Genomic DNA, 24,039 nt, shown 5'->3' on the forward strand with positions numbered 1-24,039 from the left:
CAGACTTGCGGCTTCATTCACTGCAGGCAAGCACTCTGTGAGCTGAGTGATATCTCCATGGAGCCCTCGTCCACAGACTTTTTGCTTTAAATATCTGGGCTTTGAGGCAGGTGGTGATTTCCCAACTCTCAAACAGGAAAGGACAAAGGTCCATCTCCCTGAGCTTTAAGCTTCCATAACTCTGGCTCTCCATGCCGAGTTTGCACTCCTTGGCTCCATGAGAGGATGACCAGGGATGAAATGCTTTAACCTTCTTCCAAAATGAAACCTAACGGGGAAACCCAGACTTAAGTGGAGACATGGCCTCCCATTTGCATGCAGGTTGCTTCAGGACCCCTTCCCTGGCTGAGAATCAGACTGAATGGTTGATGAACTCGGATTTTGGTAAAACCAGACAGCCCGCACAAACTCCTCAGGTGGAGGTGGCAATAAGGCTCAGTGGGAGAGCGCCAGCCCAGATTCACTGGGCCTTGGATATGAATGACCCTCATCACTGTGAAAAACCAAAGCCAATCAACCAGTTGTGGGACCTCCAAGGTCTGTGTCCAGTTTTAGCAATGGGAGACGATCTGAAATAAAAAGTGCCTAAAAACTGGGACTAGAGAGGTGGCTCAGCCAGTAACAGTGCCCTGGAAGCCATGCAAAGGGGGAAAGAAAGAACCAGCTCACGGAGTTATTCTCCAATCCCTACATGTGCGTGATATGTCCATACCCCCCCACACACACACACGCAATGGTAAGTAAAATAAAGATGTTTTAAATCATCGTAGAAGGAGCTAGAGGATGGCTCAGTGGGTAAAGTACCTGAAAATCCGAGTTCGGTCCCAGGAACTCATGGGAAAGCCTAGCATGGCTGTAATGGATACAATCCCAGGGCTGGGTAGGCAGGGGCAGGAGACCCTGGGGCTCACTGGCCATCCAGGAAGCACACTTGGTGAGCTCTAGGCCCCTGAGGTACACTGCCTCAGAAACAAGGCATATATTCTGGAGAACAATACCTACCGTTGATTTCTGAGTTCCAATGCACACATATGTGTACACACGTGAATATGTATCTATGCATGTACAAAAATCACATTAGACATTACTCTGGGAGGCTGAAGCAGTAGGACCACTTAAGTCCACAAAATAGAGACCAGTCTGGGCAATATCTTGTCTCAAAATAAAATGGGTCCTCAGTGGGCAAGTATTTGATTAGCATATATAAGGCCCTGGGTTTGATCTCCAGGGGAAAAAAATCCTGAAAAGACAAAAACAAACTACAAAAAACCACATGTAGGCGCACAGCTACCCTGGGAAGAGACCCTTTCGACAAGATGAGAAAGTCTAAAAATCCAGTCGGTGTCTGGGGAGAAAGGGATCTTATAGAACATAAAAGAAAACATTTCACCTGTTTTTCTGGGTGGGGAAGAAACTGGAAATGAGGCAACAGAATGAGCAGAACTTCAGATCTGAGGCCTGAGGAGGCAGCTCAGCTGGTTGATCTGTTAGTCGTCTTGCAAGCATAGGACTAGAGTTCAATCTGCATGACCAATGTCTTTTTTTTTTTTTAAGCTGGGCATGGTGGTGTGTGCTTGCAGTCCCAGCCCTGGTGAGACTGGGGACTCTGGAGCTCTCTGGCTGGCCCATCTAGACTACTTGGCAAATTCTAGACCAGAGCCAGGCCATCTCAAAAAACAAAACAAAACAAAACAAAACAAAAAAAATGGGGTTAAGCATATGGCTCAGTGGGTAAAAGCACTTGTTACATGACTCCGAGCACCCAAGCCGGGATTCCCAGTACCTACATAAAGTTGGATGCAGTCGTGACCACATCTGTAATCCCAGCGTCCTCAGGGTGAAAAGGGGAGACAGGAAAACCTTGAGAGCTCACCGGCTGGCTACCCTGGTATGTGCAGCAGAGACCCTATCTCAAACAAGATGGAGGAGATCAAATGACCTCTGAACTCCACCTGTGTGCCATGGCATGTGTGGGCCCACATCCACACGCAGAGATTTTTTTTTTAAAAAAGTGGAAAGCATCTGAGAAGCTACACAGCCAAGGTTGTCCTCTGGCCTCCATACATGGGTGCATACACATGCACCTCCATACATGTGCACACATGCACACAGAGGGGGGAGGAGGGAGGGAGGGAGAGCAGTTCTTCCTGTGAGTATGGAAACCTCCACTGGTTCTTGACCCCTTTCACCTCCACCTATCCCCTGCAAGCTGTTAATGATTACACAGTATCTGTTTGTCTCCTCACCCTCTGTGGAACTCAGCCTTGAAAGCCTGTGCTCTTTGAAAGGCGCTCCAGGATCAGAAACGTACCCTGAGGCCTCCGGAACCTCACCAAGGACGGCCTGGCAAACAGTCCTGAGTCCAAACTGGCCTCAGGAACTTTTTCCCTTAGAAATCATCTGAGCACCCTTGCTGGGCAGCTGTTCAAGGAAGACTTCAAACTAAGCCGAGAGAGAACAGTTAGATCCTAGAAACTAGGGTGTTCCAGAGCTTGTGAGTCCACACAGAGGACAGGGGGTGGGGAGGGCGGACTTTAAGTCAATAGATTGAAAGCTACCATCGACAAGACTTTCTAGGGGAATCCTGATAAAGCCAGGAAAATGGGTGCAAAGTCCCCTGAAGCTGACGGGAGAAGGTCCCGGGCACTGACTGGCCCTTTAGGTGGAAGATTGAGCCATTCTTAGAAACCTCCAGAGTCCCAGGGGTTGGGCCAGGCGATTGCTTTGTGATTAAATCACTTGCCGCAAGCATCCTTAGAACCCACATAAATCTGGATGGGCGTGGTGACACACCTGTATTTCTAGGCCTTGGAGGCAGAGTCAGGGCACATCTAGAGCAAGCTAGTTCAAAAGACTAGCCTTACAGGTGAACTCTGGGTTTGATTGAGAGACCCTGCCTCAATGAATAAAGTAGAAAAGCAGGGCTGGAGAGATGGCTCAGTGGTTAAGAGCACTGACTGCTCTTCCAAGGTTCCTGAGTTAGAATCCCAGCAACCACGTAGTGGTTCATAACCATCTACAGTGTGATCTGTTGCCTTTTTCTGGTATGTAGTATATACACAGATAGGACACTCATATACATAAATAAATAATAAATAAATAGAGCTTTTTTTAAAGGTAGAAAAGCAATTGAGGATGAGTCCAGACACAGACGTGAGACCTCTGTGTATGCACACTTGTATGTACAGTCACACACGCATACATGAACACGTACACATGTGAAAACATGCACACACTCATACCTCCCACACACACATATGCACAAATAGCGCATACATATACACAAGAAAACATTTAAAAAGAGTCTCGGGGGGCTGGAGAGATGGCTCAGCGGTTAGGAGCACTGACTGCTCTTCCAGAGGTCCTGAGTTCAATTCCCAGCAACCACATGGTGGCTCACAACCATCTGTAAAGAGATTTGATGCCCTTTTCTGGTGTGTCTGAAGACAGCAACAGTGTACTCATATACGTAAAATAAATAATCCTCTTTAAAAAAAAAAAAAAAGTCTGGGATGCGGATCCCAGAGCAATCAATGAAACAGGTCTGAGCCCTACATACCTGGGTAGCCAGCCAGGAACTGACTTTTGGTCTCTTTCAAACCCTATTCCAGTCAGGGAAGAAAACACCCGAGGAAGACATTTTAGGATATTCTTCTTATTTCAGAATGACATCTTTAATAGCTTGTCTAACCTATCCAGCTCTCTGTGCTGTGGCACTGAGGTACTCTTCTGGCCTCTGCCCTGGAGGTCAGCTGAGGAGACTCCCACAGCATTTCTAGAGCTAGTAGTGCCTAAGAGGCAGCGTCAGCGGCAAGGTCGCTGGCTGTCCCGTTCAGTCTCAGCCAGAGGTCCTATATCAGAGGAGTCCCGTCATGACCTTGCTTTCTGTAAGCCAAGGTCCCCGCTGGAGGGTCCCAGGACCGAGTGAGACTGTTAATGTGAAGACCGCTGGTGGCATTGAGGAAGAAGAGGAAGGAGGCAGTGAATTCACACCAAAACATCAGGGTGAAGCCCATGAGGGTGATCTGATTCTTGAGGAGGATGATAAAGGTGAGGAGACCCCCAGAGGAGAGGATGAAGGCGACCAGGAGGAGGTAGGAACCGATGGCCCACTTGCGCCGTGAGCGGACATCCTCACACACCTGGGACACGATGAGCAGCTCCAAGCCAAAGATGGCAGCCACCACGGCCATGGCGGCCACGCTGCGCGCTAGGCCCATGCCTACAGCCACCCCGGGCACCTGCGCCTGGCTCAGGTCTCTCAGACAGTGTGGTTCACTGTGGTTGCTGATGGTGCAGAAGTACCAGAGCCCAAAGAGACGATCCTCCACGAGGAGCCAGTGACCATCGCAGATGGAGACCGAAGAAAGGACCACGGCCAGGGCAGTGCACACGATGATGAGTGTCCGGATGAAGGACTCAAAGAAAGACCGGTGAGGCCTCTTAGGGCCCAACAGCTTGTGGGCCTGGAAGACACCACGGGAAGCAATGAGTTGGCAAGGGCCCACGACACCAGGGAAGACCCAGCATGCAATCCCATTTCCTCCAGCCTGGCTTTCTGCTCTGATACCATGGAAAACGTTGAATGGACCCACCCAGCTTCCTATTAGACCCACCTTCACGGGAGTGGGGAATTCCTTTTTCTACCTGTCCTCCCTCCTCTACTGAAGCCTGGTCAGGCGATTAACCATGGCAGACTAATCCCTTACTGTTCTTCATCTCAGGATCTTTACCGAGAATGAAAAGCCCAAACGGAGCTGGGGACATGGCCTTGTTGGTAAAGTGCTTGCTTTACATAGCAAATGTATATAACCCCAGTGCCGGGGAGGCAGAGAGAGTCAGATCCCTGGGGTTGGCTGGCCGTCCAGCGGAGCCCAGGATAAACTAGGAACTTTGATGAGCTCCAGACTAGGTCAGGGAAAGGAAGAAGGCTAGGGAAAGGGGAGGGGGGAGGGGAAGAGGAGAATGGAGGGGGAGAGGGAGAGTAGAGGGGAATAGAGAGGGAGAGGAAAAGGAGAGGGAAATGGAGGGGGAGAGGGGACTCGAGGAGGAAGGGAGGGGAGGGGAGGGAGAGGGGAGAGAAGATGGTGCTTATAGAACAACGGTTAAGGTTGTCTTTTGAACTCCACATGCACGCAGGTTTCGTGCATACACACACACCATGGATGGCAGTCTAATTAATATAGTTCCATGCCTGGGTCCTCTTTCAAACCTCCTGGGTCCCTGCTGTCCCCTGACCTCACCCCCCAGGAATGATGCCCCCTCTGTTTTTATGCATGTCATAGAGGTCTTTCCCACCCAGTCAGCCCACTGGGTCCTCTACTGCTCTTGTCCACCAGGTGCCCTGTGCTGCTTTTTGCTCCATTCTGATGATATGCTGGACTAACATGCTATTAACTGTCTTACTTGGACACTAGGAGGGCAGGGACAAAGCCATGTGTCAAGACACTGGGGTATTCCCAGTACCTGTCACGGTGTTAGGCTTGCACTTGAGGGAGAACGTGGGGGAAATTGGTCAAGTTTGCAACTTGTGCTTCCATTTGAAACTCCTCATACACTGAGCCTCCTGCCAAGTCTGAGTTAAATGACTCCCTTCATAGGATGTTCAGAAGCAGGTCACACACATGGACTGGTTGGTGCTGGCAAACAAGGGAGGGGGGCTTCAGGGAGCACCGTATGTCCGCTGTAAACAAAGATTTCCAGAGGCGAGTGTGGGCCACACCTTTCTAAGATGTGGTGCTGAGCCTGGCTCCTGGCAGACTGGTAGGAGGCTGTCGGCGAGAGCTGGGGAGGTAGTGAGTCAGTAAAGGCCTGCTGTGTAAGCGTGGGACCTGAGGGCAGGTTCTGGCACCCCATAAAAAGCCAGACGTGGTGATGATGCATGTTTGTAACTCCAGTGCTGGGTGGGGTTAGGGGCAGATGGGTGGATCTCTAGAGCTCATAGACAGTCTTGTTAAATCAATGAGTTTCAGATTCGGTGAGAGACGTGTCTCAAACAATTAAGTAGATGAAGACACCCTGGCATCAACCTATGGCTTCCATGTTGTGTGTTCACATGCTCTTCCTCTCTCTGTCTTTGTCTCTCTGCCTCTGTCTCTTTGTCTGTATCTGTCTGTCTCTCTGTCTCTTTCTGTCTCTGTCTGTCTCTTTCTGTCTCTGTCTGTCTCTTTCTGTCTCTGTCTGTCTCTTTCTGTCTCTGTCTGTCTCTCTCTGTCTCTGTCTGTCTCTCTGTCTCTTTCTCTCTTTTTCTCTGTCTCTGTCGCTCTCTTCTCTTTCTGTCTCTGTTTCTCTCTGTCTTTTTCTATCTGTCTCTGTCTCTCTCTGTCTCCTTCTCTCTATCTCTTTCTGTCTCTCTGTCCCTGTCTCTCTTTGTCTCTGTCTCTCTATCTCTCTCTGTCTCTGTATCTCTCTGTCTCTGTCTCTCTGTCTCTCTCCTTTTCTTTCCTCCCTTTATTTTGAGCTGGAATTTTCTATATACAAATTTGGTCTTGATTCACTAAGTCGCCAAAGATGACGTTGAACTTCTAACCCTTCTTCCTCCTGGGACGACGGGAGAACCAGCACACTTTTTGATTTGGTGTTAGCATTTGGAACCAGGGTTTCACCCATGCTAACTAAGCGAGTACTTTCCCAATGGAGCCAGCTCTCCAGTGGGCACTTGCTTTCAAGCTACCCAGGGAAGCTGGCGAACCCCAGGGAAAAACCACCTGGCAAGGTTTAAAATCCTAGGGACTAATATGGTCAAGACGGGACAGCCAAGGATGAAGAGAACAGTCACAAGACACAGGCCAGCTCAGACACCTTTTGACCCTAGGCCTCACACTGTCTGGAAACAGGCACATCCAGTCCCTTCCTCAGCCCCGCCTGTCCCAGACCCAGACTGGACTTTAATCTCCAGGCGCTAAGACACCACACTGGGATCAGACAGAGGTGACAGATCTGGTGTCACGTACCCTTCTCTTGACTTGAAGCAGGCTTCATTAAAACTCACTGACCACTCGTAAAACTGCCAGGGTTAAAAGCTCATGTTGATAAAGATGTGTGGGACCCAGAAGGTGTCTCAGTCTGGAAAGTTCTTGGAAACTTGAGCTCAGTCCCCAGATGCCAAGAAAAAAAGATGGGCTTGTTGGTGCACACTTGTAATCCCAGCACTGGGGAAGGGGAGTTGTAGGGAGGGCTCACTGGTCAGCCAGTCTCACCTACTGGGTGAGTTCCAGGCCAGGAAGAGACCCTGACATCACAGGGGTAGTCAGTAAAATATGAGACCTGAATTCCATCCCTAAAACCTGTATTAGAAAACATAGCAGACCTGGGTGTGGTGGGTGCTAGGGGTCTCAGTATTAGGGAAACAGGAGGGTCACTAGGGACCGCTGGTCTGCTAACTCAGCTGAGTTCTAGGCCAGTGAGAAACACAAGGTAGACAGAGCCTGAGGAGGAAGGGCACTCCCGGGAATTCCACCCCCCTCATCCCCACATATAAAATGTGTAGGCCACAGGTGGCTCTCAAGTCTTGAGAGCAGTCAGTCTCACCAGCCCCATCATGTCTACTGCAATCTTCATCTCGAACCTGTGTGCCTCACCCCATACCACTGGTACATCCATCAATTTCTGATGACATCTGTGACTCTGCCATCCTCTCCTGGAGGCAGGGTGGCGCAGCTGAATGGCACATGCTGAGTGGAGGGGCCAGAAAAGCAGAAGCATGAGGCCAGTCCTGCCCTGTCAGCCTCATCTCTGTGCCTTAGGACAGTCCCTTCACACAGGGCCTCCACGTCCTCTGCTAACACTGCTCACCCATTCTTTGAACCTGTGTGACCCTGCATGATTTCCACAATGACCTGACTCCACCAGGCTTCTGAGGCTAACTCCAGTGCCATGTTGGATGGGCCTCTGCTCTCCAAGACCAACAACATCCCAACTATGTATACTCACTTCTCACACTCCTGTATCTATGACCTTCAATGAGCACTCTGCCCAAGCCTGGGTCAGGCCACCAATCCCGGCACTGACTACCTCTAACACAGTAACATTTCTTCTGCAGCCTGTGCCTGTTTCTTTCAGCTCAACCTCTGCTTGCAGCCTCCAGGCCTTGTGCCCACTCTTGCTACTGGATATAGACCCTTGCGTGCTAAACAAGTGTTCTACCCCAGCTACACACACTTTTTACACGTTTTATTCTGAGACAGTCTGATGAACACTCACGCTAGCCCAGGTAGGCCTTGAACCTTCGATCTTCCTGCCCCAGCCTCTCAAGGAGCTGGAATAGGGAGACCTGCCCTAACAGGGCTTGGTGTTTATCTGTCATTTTTTACCCTGTCTCCTCTCCACTAGAGGGTGCTAATAGTACCTAACACCTAAGGTTGTTTTGGGGATGAAGTCATTGGCCAAGTTTCCCTCAGTAGGGACAAGTGTGTTCTGCATCCTGCACTGACAGTTGGGCTGTAGATCGTCTTCCTCACTTGCACAGCAGTTGAGCCTGGGGCAAATATGCCGGGGGACCCTCCTTTCCTTCTCCCTCCTCCCCTCCTCTTGCTGTCTCTCCTTTGCTTCCTCTTTCCCCCTCTTCTCCCACCCCTCCACCTCTCACTGCTTCTTCTCTAACTCCTCCTCTTCCTGTTCTTCCTCTCTTCTCTCCTCCCCTCCTCTTCTTCCTCCTCTCCTCCCTCCTCCTCTCCTCATTATTCTCCTTCCCTCCTCTTCCTCTCCCTCCTCCCCCCTCCCCTCCCTTTCCATCTTTCCTTGCCTCTTTCCTCTCCTCCATATCTTCCTATTCCTTGCTTTGTTTTTCTTCACCTTCTCCCCTCCTCCCCCTTCAGCCTCCCCCTCTCCCTAAAGGGGCTCCTACCAGTGGCTTCTTAGTTTAGCCCCTCCTACACCCACACAGGTTTCTGAGTATCTCCTTTGGGGTGCCCCCACACCTTGGCTTATTCCTCCTTTCTTCCTGTGCCTTCCTCTCACGGTCCCTCCCTGGAAATGGTCTGGAATATGCCCAGGAACAAAGAAAAACAAGTCACCAAATCAGAGTCCCTACCACACCCTAGCAACTGAGTTCTGGACAAAGAGTTTGTGGGTGCCTTGCAGGGCTTTTTTTTTCCTTCCTTGTTACCAAAGGCGTGAGTGAGATTCAGAGTCAGGAAGACCTGAATTTGTCTACATCCTGTCACTTGGCGACCCACTGTCCACTGTGGCCAGGTTATTTTTGAACCTCAGTTATCTCTCTGTAAAATGGGTAGAGCTGTAGAGGTAGCTATTCCTATAATGCCAGGTACTGGGAGGCTAATAAAGGAGGGTAGATTGAGCCCAGGAGTATGAGAGCATCAAGAACAGATCTTGTCTGTCTCAAGCAGGGCTGATAATGATAAAAAAATAATGACGATTAATGGGCAGAACACTACCTAAAATTATCAGGCCCTGAGGACCTCAAGGCAGAGTCAACTGACCTCTGTACTTCTCGGGGCAAGACCGGACAGTGGACAGCCTGGAGCACAGCCAGCCGCCGGGATGCCTGGGTGAGCAGGAAGCTGGCCCGCGGGGTAGTGGACACTTCCCGACCGCCCTTTGAAGCGGGCAGGAATGCGGAGATTGTCAGCCAACACAAACACTCAGAACTGCTCCAAAAGAAGGCAGATCTTAGGGGAAGCGGCCGCTTCTGTCCCAGGAACCTTTTTCCTGGGGCGTCGGGTCCCCAGTCCCACCTCAGTTCCACCTAGCTCCTCACACGCACTTCGGAGGAAGATGGTCTTTGCGATCCCGCTCCCGGAAAGTTCTGGCTTCGCGAGCAACGTCCTCCGTCCGTTACATAAACCAAGCCTGGCATTTTCCAAGTCCATCCTGTCAGTCTGCCACTCTAGACGCCCAGTTTTTAAAGATTCCCAACGACCCCTGAGAAAAGCCTAACCGATAGGTCACTCACTGGTGACCCCGCAGAAAAGTTTGGTGGCCTCTGGTGCTCTCAGGGCGCCATCAGAGGCTGAGAAGACTGAGCAGAGCGAGCTGCATTGGGGGAGCAGGTATCCCCGGACCGCTCTCAGAGAAACCTTCCAGGAGGAAGGGTGTCCCAGAAAGACCTGGTCACCTTGGGGAGTTGTCACCCTGACCCAAGGTTTCAGTCACTGAGGGTTCCCAGTCCTCCCCCATAGTAGACTGTACCCGGCTCTGCGCCCCGCGGGTCCCTCGGGCTACCTGCGCGCCGATGGCCGTCATGCTGCGCTCTCGGAGGCAGCGCTGTCGCTTAGCTTTGCTGTCGCACTCCGTCTGTGCTCGTCCGCGGGGTTGGCCCTCTATCGGGGCGGGGCGCAAGCCGGGGGCGGGGGCTTCGCGATCACTGGGCTGCTCCGGTTACGCTGACTCAGCAGCGCTCTGGGTCCCAGAGATGGGGTATGCGGTGACCCAGCACACGTTCTTCCCCTGGATGCAGATTCCTCGAGGACTGGGAAATTTGGTTCCAGTCCAAGTCTGAAGGGCGGAGTGTCGGGAAGGAGCACCTGGGCGCAAAAAGTGGAGGATCCCGCCAGGATTCTGCCGTCTACACCGGCGGCTGTGTGACCTTGGATCGCTGGTTTAACACCGCTGAGCCTTGGTTAATAAGTGAGATAATATGTGATTGGCTGGGCTCTTACAAAGCTTTTGTGACATGTGAATGGACCAGAACCTTCGGGGGTTATCACTTGCCTTCGTTTACGGTTTAAGGAGGATGTGACAGCGTTCTTGTCTCTTTGATCCCCTCAGGGACTATCAGCAAACACTAGGTCAAATGTGGTGGCAAACTCCCGTAATCCCAGCATTTGAAGGGCTGATGCAGAGGAATTGCCTTGAATAAGAATCTGGGTTATGTGAGCAGCCCGGGACACAGGGTGAGACCCTGTAATCTTAGAGAAAAGGGAGGAGAACGGTGGAGCGGAAGAGGAGGGGGAGGAAGAGAAGGGACAGGAGGGAGGAGGGGAGGAGGGTGACTAAGAGCTTAGTGTAGCAAGCACAAGGCCTTAGGTTTCTTTCCCAGCAGTGTAAGTAAACGAGGGTGGGAGGAGGTATAGGTGAGTATAATAAAATACTCCCACCCCAAAAGGATGGACGGTGTGGTCCGAGGGCAAGGGTTTCAGCTAGTGTTACCTAATTCCTTCCTCCAGCTTGGGGAAGAAGGTGGGTGGGGTCCTGCTTAAGATAAAACAAGGGCTGACTAAGAGATAGACTCAGCAGGCAGCTCTCTGGTTTACCAGTGGACATTGAAAAGACTACACTTCCATCTCCCTGGAAGGAGCCATGAGGGAAACCAGGAAGACGCACTTTCTGCTTTCTACCATAGAAACCCTTCATCAGTCCCAGAGCCAGTCCTGGGGCAAACAGATAGGGTGTGGAGGCATCTCCTTGCCTTCTCTTGCTTTCCCACTCTGAGTGAGGACCACCTGAGATGCTGGCTGGGGCAAACATACATTGTTGGGCCCCTCCCTGGAACTTGTGACCAGTGGGACCAGGCTGAGACCTGCCCTGGCTGACATTTGGTACTGCTAGTTCTGGGTTAGAGGCCTGAGCTAAGGCCAAGGGCTCTTGGCCAAGTCCAGCCACTTGGCTTTCCTCTGCCCACCATGTTCTCTCCATGGTTGCCACCTGCTTTCTCCCCGGTCCAGGATTCTAGAAGCCAGGCATTCATTTCTCTGAAGCTCAAGATTCCAGTGGAAGGAGGACCTACCTCTCCCCAACCTGGGGGCCTGTGGCTGTCCCTTCAGTCAAGCAGCTCTAAAATACTCTTTAGAGGAACCTGGGTTGCTCTTTTTTTTACTGGACCTGAGGTCGGCCAGTGCCTGCAGGAAGCACCGGAAGGAGCTATGGCTGAAGCTGTTGTTCAGAGTTAAGGTCTGCCTAGCATGCTCGAAGTTCTGCATTCCATCCCTGGGACTACGTAAATGAGGTGTGATGTTACAGACATCTGTAATCACAGCACTTGGGGGGCGGAGCACATGGTGAGTTTAAGGCTAGTCTGGGCCACATGAGACCTTATCCCAAAAAGAGAAAGAGAAAAAAATAAAGAATTGTCCGGTTTCATAATCTGTCCCCATCTCGTGCCTTCTGAGGTTGTGCGTGACTATGGGTAGGGTGCCTTTTAGCTATTGTTTATAAGAATAGAGAAGTCTTGAATCAGTTGAATTTAGAGTAGCATGCCCTGTCAGCAAGAAGGTCTAAGAAGTAGAAATGAGGAAGTGTCCATCCAGTTCCCAAAGGAGCACAGGACAAGGCCCGGGGTCTGGGTGCGGCTTGTTGCAAGATCCGGCACCCTAGGCTTGAGGAATCCACAACAAGATCCCTCAGCACACCCTCTTCCCAGTGACACAACAAGGGCAGACACTGTCCTGGCAGAGACAAAGATATTCGAAAGAGAGACCACTGTGCCTTGAGGTGACACAGGCCTTTAAGCCCAGCACTCTAGAAGCTGAGTCATGCCGATCACTGTAAGACCTATATAGACTAGCCTGGGCTACTTATGAGGCCTGTGCCTCTCTCCCTCTGGCTATCACACATGGACCCCAAGGAATTGGGGTTTCCCCAGGAAGCCCATGCTGGGGAGGGAAAGGCTGACGCCTGGCACCAGAGAGCACAGATTTGTATCCAGGGAAGAGTTTTTTTTGTTGTTGTTGTTTGTTTTTTTGTTTGTTTGTTTTTGTTTTTTGGGGTTTTTTTTGTTTTGGTTTTTTTGTTTTGTTTTGTTTTTACACAACCCTGGTAACTTGCTAGATCACCTTGCAGGAGAGATTAAGGCTGAGGCAAGGCTGGGTCAGTGACAGGACAGGTTAGCTATGCCCAGCTCTTGCCCTCTGTTGAAAGCCGACCCTCACGTCAGGATCCTGAGGCTGGACCTCTTTATTTCTCTTGTTTTGGGTCTGGCCAGTGAATAACTCTTTCTCTGCTTTTCACTCGCCACTTGTCTGTTTAATTGGCCACTTGAGGACCAGTGGCAGAGTCTGGCTTGTTAGAGTTGCCAGGGTCCAGGCTGTGACTTTCAGAACTCCAGTAACAGCAGGAGTGTCCGTATGGTGGAGTCCGTGGTAGACAGGGACAGGCAGGGTGGGGCCTTAAGTGTTAGAACCAGAGGCAGCATGGACAGGTATGTCGAGCTTTGAGACAGCACAAAATCTCTGTCTGCCTTCTCTCCAGATGGTCTGACAGGTGTGAGCCTCTGCCCCTCCTCCTAGTCGTAAACCTGTTCAGATTTGGGAAAAAGGAATGACATCAAAAGAGAAACTCCCTCCCCCCATGTCCCACCACTCTCTGATAAGACCCAGGCCAAGACAGTGTCTTAAAGTTCCCAGGCGAACTGTGGCTAACTAACCAACCAAAAAGCATTAACGTTGTTAATCAGTCAGAAAGCATTCTCCCACAGCTTGGTCTTTATAACAAAAAAATTGCTTCTTCTGCCCTCACAATTCTTAAGACATCAGATGGAGCAAAGACTGAGGCTCAGTAGAGGAGGGCTCACCTGTTACAGACAAACGTGTGTATAAGTCCCTGGGTTTGATTGCCAGCACCACACATAAAGAGAAACAGCGGGCTGGAGAGATGATTCTGTTGGTAAGCACCAGGATGTGGGTGCAACACCCAGAACCCACATAAAACAAGCTAGGTGCTACGAGCCACCTGCAATCCCAGGACTATGACCCACTTGCGATGCCAGCATCAGGGAGGCAGAGACAGGTATCCACTCGTGCCAAGTTTAGCTTGCTTGGTGAGTTCCAGGATGGCGGAAGACCATGTCTCAAAGACAAGGTAGATGCAGGGTGGAATGACAACCCAGACTGCTGTGCCTAGCTCCCTCTGTGCGTGTGTCTGTTTCAGCCTGTTACACACACACACACACACACACACACACACACACACACACACACACACACACACACACACACACAGAAAAAGGAAGAAAAGAAGGAAGGAAGAGAGGGACAGAGGGAGGGAGCTGGGAGAGCCAGGGAGGTGGCTTATCAGTTTAAGACACTGGCTGCCAAGTCTCATGGTCTGAGTTTGATCCACGGACCTACATGGTGAAAGGAGAGAACAGACTCCTACAAGTTGTCCTCTGTTTTGGCTAAAGCATGTGTACACGCATGCTCAGGTGAACACACACACACCCAAGCACGCACGCATGTACACATGCACACACATGCATACACACACCCACACATAAATAAATAAAATGTAAGAGAGGAAAGAAGGAAGAGAAAAGAGAAGAAAGCTATTAGTGTCTAAGCTACCCCTCACCCTGTGGAGTTCTGGGCTCAGGTGTCCCCTGAGGAGAGACGATGAAGACCACCCTGTCTACCACAGCTCCTCCATTTTCCTCCCTTCCCCCCCACCTCCCCCCCTCCCTCTTCCTTCACAGTGTCAGTTCTGCCCAGGAACAAATCAGGACACTCATCCTGTAAGAGAGGACAGCCCCCCCCCCCAATTAGGCTGAGCGAGGGAGGTTGGTCTTATAGGCAGAAAGGGGGCTTGAGGGAAACAGAAGCTTGAAACAAAAGGGCAGATTGGTCATTCCAAAGTTTCTCTGCCTTGTAAGGTGGGGACAGTAGAAAATACTGGTCTCAATTGAGCATCAGTTGCTCCAGGCTGCGTGTCATGAGAAAGGATTAGTGCCGGAAGAAGCCTCATTATCAGGATGGCACGGAAGTTGGCCTGGTTTGGGAGTTGGGCTGTTGCTTCTCTAATCCTTATTTCTCGGAAGGCAGCTAACAGGTTCTTTTCGGGCAGGTGCCCTGAAACTGGACAATTAATTAATTAACTGAGGCTGGGAGATGCCTGCAAGATGTCCGTAAGGCGCCTTACTTTCGAGCATGAGGTCTTGTAATTCCAAGAACTGATAGGTAGAGAGATCCTGGGGCTTGCTGGCCGGTCAGCCTGGCCTACTCAGTGATCCCAGGCTAGTGAAAGATTCTAACAATTATCCCAAAAACCAAAAACCAAAACACAAGATTGGGAAGGGTGGGGTAAGGTGGGGCCTCAACTGCCCAGATAACTCAGTGGATAAAGCACTTGTCACTTGCCTTGCAAGATGGACTGCCTGAGTTCAATTCCCTGAACCCATACATACGAAGGTTGTAGAAAAGAGCAGCCTCTGTGAAGCTGCCCTCTGATATCCACATGCACTCTGTCGCCTGAGTGCACCCCAACACACGCATACGCACACACGCGCGCACACACACACACACACACACACAGACACACACACACACACACACACACACACACACACACACACACACACACACACACACACACACACACACAGGCACACACACACTCACACACACAGACACATAGGCACACACACACAGAGACACACAGACACACACACACTCACACACACAGACACATAGGCACACACACAGAGAGACACACAGGCACACACACACTCACACACACACAGAGACACACAGACACACACACACACACACACACACACACACACACACACATACACACAAACAACACACACACAAAACCACAACACACACCACCAAACACACAAACACACACACACACACACACACACACACACACTCTTGTCATTACAGAGACACACAGGCACACACACAATCACACACACACAGACACACAGGCACACACACACACACACAGGCACTCATGGGCACATACACACACCACCAGCAGCAGTAAGAACAATAAAGTGGACAGCTCCTGAGGAACAAGATTTTGACGTTGTGCTCTGCATACACACAGTCACAAGAATGCACACACGCAAGCCTCATTAATTATACTTTAGAGACTAGCTCTCACTGTGTTGCCCAGGCTCGTCTGGAATTCACTGGGCTCATCAGCTGAGGGCTCTGATGCTTCTCAGTGACTGAGAATGGCAGCTTTGTGTATGTGTATGTGTATGGTATGTGTGTGTATAGTGTTTATGTATGGTGTATGTGTGTGTGTGTGTGTGTGTGTATGTGTGTGTGTATGGTATGTGTCTGTGTGTGTGTGGTATGTGGATGTATAATGTGTGTGTGGTGTGAGTGTGTATGGTGTGTGCATATGGTGTATGTGTGGTATGTGTGTGTATAGTGTGTGTGTATGGTGTGTGCCTATGGTGTGTGCATATAGTGTGTGTGTATAGTGTGTAAATGTATGGTGTGTGTGTATATGGTGTGAGTGTATGGAGTATGTGTGTATATAGTATGCATATGTATGGTGTCTGTATATGGTATGTGTGTGTATAGTGTGTGTTTGTATGGTGTGTGTATGTCTATAATGCATGTATGTATGGTGTGTGTGTATGGTGTGTATGTGTGTGTGTATATGGTGTGTGTATAGTGTGTGTAGGTATGGTATGTTTATGGTGTGTGTGAGTGTATATGTGTGTGAGTGTATATGTGTGTGAGTGTACATGTGTGTTTGTGTGTGTAGTATGTGTATATATGGTATGTGTATGGTGTGTGTGTGTGTGTGTGTGTGTGTGTGTGTGTGTGTATGTATGGTGCATGTGTGTATGTCACTCAACCTGGATCTATGCTTTTTAACATCTCAGACTTGGCTGAGCTGTAACAGTGGCAGGCACACAGTGAGTACCTAATAAGACAGCGATTGAATAAGTGATTGACCATTCAGCTACTGCATATGCAACACTGTGTGGCCAGGGAACACACACTCCAAGTAAACAGCAGGGGATGGGAGAAAAATTCTGTCTCTGTGGGAAAAGAGTTCGGGTTTCGGGGTCAAATTCTCCCAGGCTGGGGAGATGGCTCAGTGAGTAATGGAGCTAGCTGCATGAGCTGAGGACCAGGGTTCAGATCCTCAGCAGCTACAGAAAAAGCAGGGTGTGTTGCTACACAATTTCTCTCATGCCGGCAGATGAGAGCAGCTCTCACCCTCATCAAAGAAACTATGTTTCACAACAGTGACCAAAATAGAAAACCAGAACCAGTCAACATGTAGGAGGGAGTGACTGTGGGTACCCAGCTGCCCCCTCCCCTGAACAGCCATCTACCACAGCAGTCCTGCCCCCTAAGACTCAGGGAGCATGTGGAGAGGGTTTGGGAAGATTTAAAGAGCAGAGGACCTGCTGTGAGACTATGACTCCTAGAAATGACAGGGAAGCTTTGCTCAAGATACTTCAACAACGTGGTTGCCTAGATAAGACCGGAAGAAGTACATCAACAGACACACTAACACGGAAGAGAGAAATCTCACGTGGCTCTAGCCACAGACAAAGACGGACAGGCAACCAGCGCACGCTGAGACCAGGAGAAGCAGTCTTTCCTAGGGATGAGAGCCCCTAATTGCTTATCCAATACCGAATCAGAGCGTCAGCCCTGATGACGCATGCACAGCGTCATCACTGAGCCTAGACTGAGCAGGAGACGTGTGTGTGTGTGTGTGTGTGTGTGTGTGTGTGTGTGACATTACAAAGAAAAGATGTCAGTAGAGATAGGACACAGTAGGGATAGCTGGGAGGGATTAGAAGGAAAGAAAAGTCATATTTTAGTTTAAAATAATTTTTTTAAGTTGGGGCAGAGAGTGATAAAGCAAGACAGTGTTCTTCTCTGGCTTCTCACTTGTATGTGGACATGCACACACTTGGTACACACTCATACACACAAGTGCGTGTGGGTGCACACACAAGCACACACATGCACACCTGTACAGACAGACACACATGCACACACACACACGCACACACACATGCACACACACATGCACACACACACACACACACACACTATCTCCTGAACTGTAGAAATGACCCTCGAAAGTATCTAGTTTCTTCTCCCTTCCATTTATTTCCATCTCTGCCTCCCAGGCTGCACTGGCTGGTTTTAAGTCTATTTGACACAGGCTAGAGTCATTAGAAGATGAAGCCTCCATTGAGAAAATGCCTCCATAAGATCATCTGTGGGGACCCCACTGACTTCTCCCAAACTCGTTACTCTACTGACTTGGTATATTAGTGTAGTGTATGGTATGTGTGTGTGTGTGTGTGTGTGTGTGTGTGTGTATTGTGTGTATGTATAGGTATGGTATGCATGTATGGTATATATGTGTATGGTGTGTGTGTCATGTATGTGTATGATATATATGTATGTGTTGTATGTGCAGTATGGTGTGCATGTGTTTGTGTTGTATACATGTATGTGTGTATGGCGTATATGTGTGTAGTATATGTGTGTGTTCTGTGTGTGTATGGTGTGTGTATGTAAGGTGTATGTGTGTATGTATTTGTGTGTGGTGTGTATATGTATGTGTGTATGGTGTTTATGTGTGTGTCATTTGTGTGTATGGTATATATGTATGTGGTGTGTGTATAGTGTTTATATGTTTGTGTGTGTATGGTTTATATGCATGTGGTGTGTGTGTGTATAGTGTGTATGGTGCATGTGTATATGTGTTTGTGTATGTGTATGGTGTATGTGTGTGTGGTGTGTGTGTATGATGTGTGTATAGTATATATATGGTGCGTGTGTGTATGTGTTTGTGTGTGCTTGCGTGCAAGCACATGCATGGTGTGGTATATTTGTTCCTGGGGATCAAGTCCAGGACCCTTGCTTTGTACATATTAAGACAGTACTCTCCCACTGACTACACCCACAGCCAGCTCTGTACTCTTGGTCACCAGTTGAATACAGAATATTTACTTTATTTTCCTTCTGTCATTCTTTCCCATCCCTTCCCTTCTTCATTCCCTTCCCCTCCCTCTCCTCCCCCTTCCTCTCCTCCCCCTCCCTCTCCTCCCCCTCCTTTCCATTCTCATCTTTTTTTCCTCCTCCTCCCATCACGACATAGCCCAGGCTAGCCTCATATTCTCTGTCCTTCTGCCTCAGCCTCCTAACTAGCTGGGATTCCAAGAGTGAACCACAGCACTGTCTCCTACTTGCTCTAAGCACACTGACCTCCCTGAGTGCTGGGACTCCCTTCCTCAGCACTGTTCTGTGTCTGGGCCCTGGGGTAGAACCTGTGAGCAAGGCTTGCTGTCAGAACAGACAGCAAAGGTGTTCTGGACAAATACTTCCCTTTGGGAGCCTCAGTGTCCTGCCCAGTGGCATGTGAGGACCCTAGGAGACAGTGCATAAGAACTGTTGGCAGCCCCATCCACCCTGTGTGTAGGGACCTTTAGATCTTGGCCATCCAGATGACCGAGGACATTCAGTGTCTGATGGTCTTGTCCCCCACGAACCTTTGAAAAGAGACCTGAGCCCATCTGAACTGAGTGTTAGTCTGGGGAGGCGATCTGGGCTCTGGGGGAGTCCTCTTTAAGAAGTGAGGTACATGAACTGAAATTCTCTGAAGAAGCTTCTCTACTTTGTCTGAGTGGAACATCATGACAGTGGTGCCCAGATTAGCCAGTGGTGGGGGATGCTAATTCAAGCACTTAGAAGTCTGAGGCAGGAGGATGAATTATTGGAGGGCAGTTGGAGAACATCTCAGAGGGAGAAAGGAGAAGGCGGGAAGGTAAGAGAGGGGCAGAGAAGGGGAGACCCACTATTATAATATCTTTAGATCCTTTCAATAGCCATTTACTGGGCTGACAGTGGGGCTCAGCTGGTAGCATGTTTGCCCTGCACGCACAAAGCCATGGGTTCTACTGTCCCAGAGCTGCACAAACTGAGTGGCAACGCAGCAGGCTGAGATAATAAGCCTAAACCATTTGCTGATATTTAAAGCTGAGTTGTTATTTTGTGTCGATAGAGGTGGAGAGGGAGAGCAAAGGCTCCTGGTATCAAGGTGAGGTGGGGCAGGCACATGCCAGAGGCCGGAGAGTCAACACAGAGTCTTCTAGGCATTCACTAGAGCATTCAGAGAGCTTCAGGTCTGGATTACTAACCCTCACTCCCACCTGGCCTCTTCCCAGGAGTCTTTGGTGTGTGGCCTGGGAGAGAGTGAGTGGCGCACGTCTTGCCTCTCCCCTCCCCCATACTCCAGGCTGTTGTCTTCTCCCAGCCCCAGCTTCTTCAGCAGGTTCCCCTCCTCCCATGCCTCCCGGTGCCCTTTGCTCTGAACTTTGACCTCCAGCCCAGCATTCAGTTCTCCTTAACCTACCTGCAGGTACCTTATTGCAACATAGACACTTTTCACTGCATTCTAGTGCTGCAGGGAGAGCCCGCTCCCCACCCCGCCAGAGCATTCCTTCCTGGAGCTGCAGGCAGTAGTGGGCGGGGCCAGGGGAGTGAAGCTGGCTGGCTCCCTTGCTCTGGTTCCTTTTGTTCTTTCTGTTTTTCTCTGAAGTGTGTGTGTGTGTGTGTGTGTGTGTGTGTGTGTGTGTGTGTGTGTGTGTGTGTGTGGGGGATGGGGGGATAGGGACAGAGACAGAGACAGAAATACACAGAGAGAGACACAAATACATACACACAGGGACAGACAGATACACACACAGAAACAGAGACAGGCAGAAACACACACAGAAACAGAGAGACAGAGAAAGAGACAGACCGAGAGAGAGACAGAGAGAGACAGAGAGAGACAGAGAAAGACAGAGAGAGATACAAAGACATACACGGACAGAAACAGAGACACAGAGAGAGACAGAGACATACACACACACACACACAGAGAGAGAGAGAGAGAGAGAGAGAGAGAGAGAGAGAGAGAGAGAGAGAGAGAAAGGCTGGAAGACAAAGTTGCACGTTACCCTCAGGAATACTGTCCACTTCCTTTGAGGCACATCTCTCACTGTGAGTCCCACCTGTTCCCACCTCCTCAGTGGGCTGCTGTCACAGCTCAAAGGACCAAACCCAGCTTGTTTTTTAACACAGGGGCTCAGGTTCAACTCCAGTCCCCATGCTTGCATGGCGAGCTACACAGACCCTCCCCAGTCCCTATCACTTTTTCCTGTGCAGACATTAAACACTTACCTTGTCAGCACATCCTGAAACACCCTGTGTATTTGGGGGTTCCAGGGTTATCCTCTAGGGCAGACTGCCAGCTCTCTATCACTTCCAGGACAAATGCTGACATTGGTCCCTTACCAGGAACCCTGCAGAGCCAAAGGGCCCAGGAAGCAAAACCAGGCAGCAAGACTTGGCTAAGGAGAGTGTCGTGTTGGTGGTGGTATGTGTGTGTATATACCACACACACACACACACACACACACACACACACACACACACACACACACACAGGTCCAACAGCCTAGGAGGGAGAGACAAGGGCTTTCAGAGACTTCACATGGGGAGGGGGAGGGTGGGGCAGCCTCCGGACCTTGGACTGGGTATTTTGATTCCTGGTGCTGGCTGTCTACCCTCTTCTCTTATAATTATTTTCCTCTGGGACTGAGGCTCCAACCCGTGTTTGATTAGTCTTGTACATGCCAGGCAACAAGTGTTCTACCACTGATATACATTGTCAGACCTTTTGCTTTTACTGTATGTAAAGATATATATATATGTATATATATGTGTGTGTGTGTGTGTGTGTGTGTGTGTGTGTGTGTGTGTGTGTGATGTCAAACCTATGGCCTCTTTCATCCTGGGAAGCATTATCCCACTAAGGCTATTTCCCCTACTATATATACATGTGTATGTGTGTATATGCTTTTTAAAAATCACATATTTTATTTTGTTGTATGTGTGTGAGAGTTCTTCCCGTATGTATGTCTGTACACCATGTGAGAGCCTGGTGCCTGACGAGGTTAGAAAAGGTTGGGTCTGGGGTTGGGGATTTAGCTCAGCGGCAGAGCGCTTGCCTAACAAGCGCAAGGCCCTGGGTTCGACCCCCAGCGCCGGAAAAAAAAGAAAAGAAAAAAAAAAGAAAAAAGAAAAGGTTGGGTCCCTTGGAACTGCAGTTTAGTATGGTTGTCAGACATCACGTGTCCTGGATCCTCTGCGAGGGCAGCAAATGTTTTCAATCACTGAAACAGCTCTCCAGCCCCTGCATATAAAAGTGGATTTTGAAACAGAGTCTCAAACAAAGTCTGTGTCGTCTTGGCTGTCCCAGAATTCACTATGTAGACCAGGTTGGCCTTAAACTCTGAGATTTGTCTGCCTCTGCTTCTGCTTTAAGGCAGTGCTCAGGATTGAATCCATGACTTTATGCTTTCGAGGCAAGCACTCTCCCAACTTAACTATATCCCTATCATCCAGCGGGCCTGTATCGTCTGTCTGTCTGTCTGTCTGTCTGTCTTCTGTCGCCTGTCTCTGCCCCCCCCCCAATGTTGGTTAACGTAGTGGTGGAATTAACTAATTAATTTAATGTTGTTCAAGTTTGCTTCAAGCTCCTGGCTCAAAAAGCATCCTTCCTCAGCCTCCTAAGTAGCTGGGACTAGAGGTGTGCACCACCGTGCCTAGCCACAAAGTGTATTTCCTGCAACTGTGAAAACATTATCAACTCAAACAGAGGGTTTAACTTTCTACTCTGGATTTTAAACATCTCTTTAAAAAAACCCTCAAGATTATTTGGGAACTCAAGGGTTTTTTTTCTATCGTGGACAAATCTTGCCCTGAGAGGTCACCAGTCTTACCTCAGTCTTTGTGTATGCCCTGGTTGCTGGCCCCGTGCCAGCAGCAGCCAGGGATCCACTGAGGCATCCCGGCACTAACCACTGCACTCAATCCAGCTCTTCCAGATTTTATTTCTAGATCCCTCTAATTTGCCAGACTTGTTTTTAATCCTTCTGCCTCTGCTTCAGGCATGCTGGATTTACATGTGTTCTCAGACATACATGGCCTAAACGTGTGTAAGCCCAGGTTGATGGTGAGTTCAGGAGATGACCCAGCCTTATTTGCCTTACTTCTGTGCCAACCTCCTCCGACCCCGCTGCCTCCGCTGATAGGCTGCGGTCTCTGTCTGTCTGGAAGCCACACCCACTCCAATCCCCTAGACTGGACCCTGCCTTCTGCATTTCCCACAGCTGCAGGGGGGGATCCACTTCCAGATTCTGATTCCTAGGGGCTTCTCCATGTCAGAGTAAGTGATTGTCTTGACACTAGCCACGTGATACCATTTCCTCGACTCTCCCGGTATATCTGAAAAGATCTCTAAGAAACGCTCCTAACCGAGATGAGGGCAGTGTGCCAGGAGGCTTCAGAAATACCGTGGATGGGCAGAAACCTGATAACCTAAAACCAGCAGTAGCTAGTGCTGTACAAGCCCCAGCCCGTGATCTGTCCCTGCTAATTTTTCTGGTACATTTTCTAGAAAACTTCAGGTTTGTGGCTGGGAGTGGAGAGAGCCTGAAGCAGTTAATTTTGCTAGAATCCTGGCCCTGCCGCTGGTGAGAGACTTCAGCAGATGCCTGGGCGAGAGGCTTCTCTCTTCTCTCATGTTCTGCCAAGTTTCCCCATCTTAGTACTCTGACTCAGGACCGCTTGCCTGCTTTCCTAGTTCTTTGGACATGGAGGCAGAAGATCACAAGTTCAAGGTCATCCTCTGCTGAACCAGTCTGAAGCCAGCGTGGACACAGAAGTCAGGTTGTAGGGCCTTCATGGTAAGAACTTTGACCTGCTGAGTCTTGTCAGCCCCAGCGAGTGCCTCCATCTGTGTTCTGTGTCCTGAGGCCGTACCACGAGCTTTCAAGTATCCTACCAGAGCAGGAGGATCCAGAGGTCAGGAAATAGAAACAGACTCAGCACCTATGAATAATGACTGTGAACTTGATAGGAGCCAGAATCACTTTGCGAGCAAACCTTTGAGCCTCTGGGTTTAGCTGTGAGAGAAGGTTGAAGGGTAGCATCTCTCAGGGTGGGGAAGCGGAGGCAGGAGGAAGAGGCAGGACAGTGCATGCTGGGGCTCAGCTCACTCCTTTTCATTAAGCCCAGGATGCCAGCTCATGGATGGTGCTGCCCCAGCGGGGGTGGGTCTTCCCACCCCCATGAATACAATCTGGAGACTTCTCAGACACCTCCAGAGGTTTGCCTCTGTAGTGAGTCAAATCCCACTAAGCAGGTAACAAGGTTAACCCCCATAGCCCCTTCCCCTGGAAAATGGCATATAAATTCCAAATGCTGTCCACTTTGTAGTTCCTTTGGTGTGTGAACCCATGGGTATGTGATTAAAAACCATGTTTGCAAGTCTCGTGTCAATTTGTCCCCAGATACCCAGTACCTGAACGGGCAGAGG

General features: G+C 49.8%; 1 protein-coding gene across 1 annotated transcript; it reads right to left on the bottom strand.

Annotated features, from left to right (window-relative positions):
- Positions 1-3,639: 3,639 nt before the first annotated feature.
- Tmem37 (transmembrane protein 37) lies at positions 3,640-10,389 on the bottom strand. Its single transcript, XM_032915111.1, has 2 exons — positions 10,183-10,389; positions 3,640-4,466 (listed from the first exon to the last, which is right to left on the bottom strand). The coding sequence occupies exons 1-2, from the start codon at positions 10,201-10,203 to the stop codon at positions 3,852-3,854; spliced, it is 636 nt and encodes a 211-aa protein (XP_032771002.1). The 5' UTR covers positions 10,204-10,389; the 3' UTR covers positions 3,640-3,851.
- Between the last annotated feature and the right edge of the window lie 13,650 nt (positions 10,390-24,039).

The sequence above is a fragment of the Rattus rattus genome, chromosome 10 (genome assembly GCF_011064425.1).
Source record: "Rattus rattus isolate New Zealand chromosome 10, Rrattus_CSIRO_v1, whole genome shotgun sequence".
Lineage (NCBI taxonomy): Eukaryota > Metazoa > Chordata > Mammalia > Rodentia > Muridae > Rattus > Rattus rattus.

Excerpts from the sequence above, each read along its gene's own strand:
- Tmem37 (XM_032915111.1), bottom strand. The coding sequence starts at position 10,203 with ATGACGGCCATCGGCGCGCAG. Across the intron at positions 4,467-10,182 it reads TGACGGCCATCGGCGCGCAG|GCCCACAAGCTGTTGGGCCC; the intron begins GTAGCCCGAGGG and ends GGTGTCTTCCAG.